This window comes from Chaetodon auriga, chromosome 10, assembly GCF_051107435.1.
Source record: "Chaetodon auriga isolate fChaAug3 chromosome 10, fChaAug3.hap1, whole genome shotgun sequence".
Classification (NCBI taxonomy): Eukaryota; Metazoa; Chordata; class Actinopteri; order Chaetodontiformes; family Chaetodontidae; genus Chaetodon; species Chaetodon auriga.
Window position 1 is genome coordinate 11,490,001 of NC_135083.1, and position 6,747 is coordinate 11,496,747.

A 6,747-nucleotide genomic window follows, 5' to 3' on the forward strand; every position below is an offset into this window, starting at 1 on the left:
TCAAGTGCTGAGTGAGTCAGACCAAAGGAATCTCAGGCTGGCAGCACAGGAAGCAAGAACTGGGTTCAGCATCAGCCCATGAGCTCACCCACAAACACACAAACATACACACACAGACACACACACAGACACACACACACACACACACACACACACACAGACACAGACACACACACACACACACACACACACACACACACACACACACACACACACACAGAGTTTAGAGGCACACATGTCATCCAGGAGCATCCAGGGCAACAGTCTTGGAACAGCCAAAGCTTGGTGCACAGACACGCACACGCACACTCATAGAGAGACTGCTCAATGCCTCCAAGGATAACTAAAGCATGAGCAGTATGTCACATCAGCTCTATATATCGTTTGTGCGGATTAGAGGAGGTTAAGAGGTCAAACATTTTCATGAAGAGGTTCATCATAGTGCACATCATTTAGCACCATCTTCAGTATACTTCCTTCTGCATGTCCAATGTTTAAGATTAGAAAAGAGACGCGCGTCACATTTGTGGAAAGCTGAAAATTATATTTGCATCTTGCTCACCAACACTCACCGTCCTCTGGCTTGCCCTCTCTACCGCCTTCTTCACTTTGCCGTAGGTGCCTTTCCCCAGAGTCTCCATCACCTGATAGCGATGTTTCAAGTTGTGCTTGTGCTGGTGCTTCTTCACTTCCATCGGCGCTGTGGCAGTCGGTGCCCGGCCCACCGCGTCCATGTCTGACTTGATCTGAGGCTGGTCCGCGCTGCAGGGTCGGCGGCTGTCCAGCCTCGGCGACTCCTCGCCGGCATGGTGGTCGCTTGATGCCGCGTCCTGCAGACAACCGAGCTCGGATTGGTGGCTGCTGTTCATTGCGCCTCTGCTGTCTGCCTCACGTCTGCCCATCCTCTCTGCGCACTGCGCGCACCTGTCAGGCGCAGCTTTCACTGGGACTGGACTCCCCAGATTACTTTGAGTTTAGGAGGAAAGCTGCTAAAGTGCACATATAGAGCGTTATCAAAGCCACAGATCTACACAAACGAGCACATTCAAACAATCCATCCGATCCATTTGAGCTGCAGCTGTTTTCTCCTTCTCACCCTCTCCCCAAACACACAGCAACAGGAGCTATGAGAACCACATGGTCCGGAGCGATGGGTGGAGCCAGCTCGGATAGCAACATCCCGGGGCTTCACACTCATTTGGGATCCGTTTGGGTTTTCCGAGGGTTCATGTTGAACCGGCACAGCAGCAGGAGAGAGGGGAAGAAGGCATGTATGGAATGCCATGCGGGTCAGACACTCACCCTAAATCCCCCACTTCAGTCAGACGCGTTTGTTGATGCTTTGCCCCGCAGTGAGCGCTGAAAAAATAAATCCTGGAAGAGACTTTGAAGAAACTGGGAGGAAACAGAGACTTTGAAGTCTGAGGAGTAATGGTTGCTCCTGCAGGATTAAATCGACTCCTTTTTTATTTCAAACCCACGCAGGAATGATAAAATATAAGAGCTTATTGATCTATGGAGAGGCAGCTTAGCTGGTATCAGATTAATACCCCACATATAAATTAAAAAAAAAAAAAAAAAAAAAAAGTGATTGTACGATTACAGGACCACGACATAATAAGAATTACTTATATTTAGCATTTATTTTGGTTAAAGTTTAACAGTTAACGGATGATTTATGTGCTTTACCAATCAGTAATAAACATTTATAAGGATGTCAGGTAATTATTGCACAATCAAAAAAACCATACAAGAATCCTAATTTAGATATCTGAAAGGACTAAAGCAATGTAATTTGGCCGATTTTTCTCCTCCTGTTATTAATGCTGTTGGCTTATAACAAGTCAGCACTGATCTGTGAACCATTAACATGGTTTACTAACCATTAATAAAGACATCACATATGTAACGACTAATTAACTACAATAACTCTTGAAAAGCGCACCAGAAAAATCACAGCATGTGTCATTTGTTCAAATGCTTAAATAAAATAGTTTGGCATTTGGGGGAATTTTTTTTTTAAATTTTAATTTTATTTATTTATTTTTTGCTTACAGTTAGACAAGAAGGTTGATACCACTCTCACACTTGTCTGTTGAAGCTGTTATGAAGCTGGAGCCAGGAGATGGCTAGCTTAGCACAAAAACTGGAAAAGCTGGCTCTGTCCAAACATTTTTTTATTTACCTTTGGACAGAGCCTGCTTGCCTCTTTTTCCAGTCTTACTGCTAAGCTAAGCTATTGATCTTCTGCCATAGCTCCATATTTTAAAGAGAGGCATGAAAGGGAAATCATCCTTCTCATCTAACTTTCAGCAAGAAATCGACTAAGCATATTTCCCAAAATGGCGAACTATTCCCTTAAAATGCCAAACATGTTTTGGGACAATCAGCCCCTTGTGGTCATGCAATCAATGACTGTTGTTTGTCAGAGGCAAGGCGGAGGAGATGTGTGACGCCAGAGACTGCTGTTTGCATCGTGTTTCCTACCAACAGACAACACTGGTTCCTTTTAACCATGACCACAATCTCTCCCTACTCTAGTGGTTTAAATCTCCTAAACAAAACCAAACCTTAACCGCAGCGGTGGGAGATGAGAAAATGTTCACATGAAATGTTTTTGTAAAGGTCGTGTGGGTCATTTTCAAAGAAACTGACCAGTTTTGTTGTTTTGGGTGTGACGATTTGTTGATGGTTACATGTGAAGTCAAGGAATCAAGCCAGGTTTGGATAAAGCTATATGAGGTTTAAAGGACGCTTAAAGAAGCTTGTTTCCCACACATCCTGGCCCCTGGCATTGTTGCTCAGAGTCAGGAGATGAATTAGGGTGTGAAGAGGTCTCGAGGATTGAGGTTAGCCACCAGACAGACGTCATAGCTGTCATGCATGGTTGCTCGTCTCTCCACCACCGTCCACACATTGTCTGCAGGGTCCAACTCCAAAATCTCCTTGGTGATGATCTCATGACGGCCTGCAGGCACGAAAGGAAGTATATAAGTTACAGCTGACCAAAATCTAATTTCCGGAGATGCTGCTTCACCAGTTAGCTGGCATTGCTCACTGTGATGCAGTGCAACAGGAGGCATTTCAGCCTGAAGTGAAACTTAGTAGAAGTTTCCTGAGAGACCACACAAGGAAAAAAATAAAAAATTAAAAAAAACGGACTGATTCACTAACTGACCGGCCCCCTTGTAGTATCCACAGAGGTATAGCTTGCCCTCCACTACTCCTATGTTGGAGGCGTTGGTTCGGTGGGAGAGTAAAGATGAGGGAAGGGTGGGTCCTGCCCTCCAGGTGTCTGCGTCTGGGTTATAGATTTCCACTGAGCTTAGACAGCGACGTGATTGTCCATGGTCCTCTCCATCACATCCTATACCACCTAAAGAATGCACACACACACACACACACACACACACACACACACACACACACACACACACACACGTCATCTGGCTGCATTCTTCCTCATTCAGAATAACTAGGAATACACTGCAGTCTGTGTTGCAGTCTGACCTAATATGTAGATTTCTCCATTGAGCACAGCCGTGCCGCAGCGGTACCTGGAGTACTTCATGCTGGCACACTCTGTCCACCTGTCCCTGCCAGGGTCAAACTGAAACACACGGTTACTCAGCTTGTCAGGCTCCTCATCTGGCTGGTGCTGAGGAAGGAGAAGAGAGAGTTGGACAGAAGGGGGAAGAAAAAGGCAAGAAAGTGAGGGGAATGAGTGATGGACTGAGAAGATCAGCGTTACACGAAATCTTCCCCCTTCTTCATAGTAAGAAGGTGTTTGAGAAAACAAATTTTCAGGGCCTTTAAATAATTGACTTTTTACCTGTGGGTAAAGTCTTCAGTTTATTTGCTAGCCTGTCTCCTGTTGCTCAAGGACACTTCAGCTCACACATCTACAGCACTGTTAATATTGACATTCAGTGTTTTCCGACAGGTGTGTGTGTACCTGTGGTGTCCAGCCGCCCAGCACATAGAGATGCTCCTTTACGCTGACGACACAGTGGCAGGCTAAGGGGAGAGGCAACGGGGCGAAGCTGAGCCAGCTGCCTCCTCTCTTTAGCGACCACCTGTCCACACTGTCAGTGATCATGTAGTGGTTACGTACTTTCATCTGACCGCCAATCATATAGAGGGCATCACCTAGCAGCCCTAATGCATACATGTCCCTGTATGCTGCTGTGCACAGCGCCCCCCAGCTGCTCTCCTCTGAATTATCATACCTGAAACATGAACATTACGTCTGGTGTTAAATACAGTTCCATTGAAAAATATAGATTTCTTACACATGAGCACATAAACACCTGTAGATATCCACCCTCTTCATCCTGTGTTGATCTTCTGTCTCTATGGCAACCAAGATGTTGTTGTCCCGCGTCACTGCCCCTGCTGTGATCTGTCCCAAGCCTCCACAGGCCCTCAGTGGAGAGGAGATGTAGTAAGTCTTTCTACCATGGGGGGAAAAGCAAAAACTGAGGTCAGCAACTCCTCCACGGCGGGCTGGCACTCCCTCCTTGTTCACCCCACCCAAGCAGAGCAGCAGGTCTGTGGTCTCCATGCCATAACGAAGGGCTGGCCGAGGTGGAGCTGATGTCGCACAGAGACCTGAGGTCTGGAGAGCAGCGTCAATCATCCCGAAGCACTCAGCATCCCGAAGCAATACCTGGAGGATTGATTACAGGCATGGCAGTCTGTCAGTCTACTGATAAATGTGGATGAGGACAGATTTTCCCTCCCTTTTGCCTCTCACCGGGTTTCTCCTCCTGGCCTTACGGAGGAATCCAGGGTCCACAAGCTCCAGCCGGACACGCCTGAGTAACTCCACAGCCCGGGCTTCACTCTGTGAGTCCCCCCTTCGCCTCTCCACCCAACGCAGCACCAGCTCCAGCACAACCTGCTCCTGTGATATGTTGAGGTCATCTGAACCCAGCAGATCCCCAAGACTTTGGGCATCCAGTTCCAGCACTTCTTCTTCCTCACAAACCTCGAGACAACAAGATAAAGAAGAGGGAAAACAATGAAAACAGTTTATGGAGGATGGTGGTAAAGGGTGTTGAAGGGAACTATATCCCAACACCTGTCTGTGCATCACTGTGCAACAAAGTGCAAGAGACTTCTGCCACCTAGTGGCAACATTAAGTAGCATTTTCTTTTTTGCTATTGTCCTATCATCTTGTATTGGACATTGTTGTCAGTCATTGTTTTGTACGAATAAAAATGTTTTGGCGCTTGACAAAGATAATCAGGCCAAATTCTCGTCAACATGTTTTCCTTAGATCCAAGGATATGAGAATGTTTGGCACTATTACTACTTAATGTCCCACCTCTGCAAAGTGTTGGCAGACGTATCGCAAGGCACTGTTGGCCAGACCACTGGCCCCCAGGTCTCTGGCCCAGTGGTACAGGCCGACACAGTTGGAGGGGTCCATGCGGGACTCCATGTGGCTCTGACACAATCTGAAGCAGTAACAACAAGGTAGTGATGGGAACAAGATGTCGTCAGTACTTCTTCTAACATACTTAGGTCATTGCTCTCTATACTACGTACACATCTGACTATTACTGCTCTTCACAGATGATGTTACAGGTAGAATAAAATTACCGTGACGTCCCTATTGTCCTTTACTGCAGACAAAGACTGTACATGTCCTGTTCATAATAATAACAATACTACTACTAGTTTTTAGAATAATGATCAATTCCCAGTCTCTTTCCTTACCTGAAGGCTCCATCTATATGGAGCAGGAATGCAGCAGCAGCCACTCCCTGGATGTTGTCATTGGAAAGTGGAAGTTGAGCTCGGTACATGTAGTCCAGCAGCAGCTCCAGGCTCTGAGCTGGAGTGTCTCTGAGAGGTACCTCTCCTCCGCGGGTCTCCTTCAGACCACATGTAAACATGGCCTGGACAAATGGGATTCATCAAATAATGCAAAACACAGGTTGCTTCATCTTGAACTTTTCTGTAGCAGCACAATCATTCTCAATAACTGCATGGCCACTTTACCTGAAAGTAAGGGCTGAATGCAGACAGCACCACCTTGTGGCATGGAAAGGGAATCCCCTCCGCCACCAGCACCACATCAGTGAGCTCCTCAGCCGCTCTCATCCTCTCCAGCTGCCTGAGCAGAAGTGAGCCATGCTCTGCCTGAGCAGAGCCCAGCGCTGGTGCATCCATAGACCGCTGCACTCACTGAATGTCTGCGCCACTTTGGTCAGCATAGAGAGGAAGACCTTGAGGCAGCGCTGTGCCAAACACACACACACACACACACACACACACACACACACACACACACACACACACACACAATAAAAGAGTCTTGGTCTTGAAGTTCTGGTTCATACACGAACTCAGCATTTTTCTTAAGTAAAAGTACAAAACTGTTCGCAGCATTAGCAATATTTTTGTGAAATGTTGCATAATTTATCATTCTTGAGCATAAAACAGTTATTTAAATGAAAGCTGAGAGGTTTAGAGGGGAAATGTCTCTTTTTTGTGGAACTGTTTACAACAAACATAACAAGGGGCTGCAAAAAGACATTGTTTTGTCATCAGGGGTCACAAACCAAAAATGGTTGGAAACCGCTGTTTAATCTTTCACAATGTTTTCTATTTTGTTGCATTATTATTTTGAAAATCCATTTTATTGTGAGGTTTATCATCTCACCAGAGCAAAGCAAAGAAATTTACTGTAGGCTCACAGCTAAACACCAGGTTTTGTGATCTGTAATTGCAGCTCA

General features: G+C 46.1%; 2 protein-coding genes across 2 annotated transcripts in view; both read right to left on the reverse strand.

Moving 5' to 3' along the window:
* The window catches only part of LOC143327480 (NUAK family SNF1-like kinase 1), a 13,878-nt gene extending 12,801 nt beyond the window's left edge, over positions 1-1,077 (reverse strand). The window contains exon 1 of the mRNA XM_076741834.1: positions 573-1,077. Within this exon, the coding sequence (XP_076597949.1) occupies positions 573-902 (330 nt within the window). The 5' untranslated portion in view covers positions 903-1,077. The remainder of the gene's footprint in view (positions 1-572) is intronic.
* A 1,742-nt stretch (positions 1,078-2,819) lies between these two features.
* Positions 2,820-6,181, reverse strand: LOC143327647 (kelch repeat and BTB domain-containing protein 12-like). The gene is made up of 9 exons (XM_076742108.1): positions 6,011-6,181; positions 5,726-5,907; positions 5,331-5,463; positions 4,757-4,990; positions 4,311-4,669; positions 3,956-4,229; positions 3,511-3,658; positions 3,179-3,376; positions 2,820-2,968 (listed from the first exon to the last, which is right to left on the reverse strand). Exons 1-9 carry the CDS (start codon positions 6,179-6,181, stop codon positions 2,820-2,822), a joined length of 1,848 nt encoding a protein of 615 aa, XP_076598223.1.
* Between the last annotated feature and the right edge of the window lie 566 nt (positions 6,182-6,747).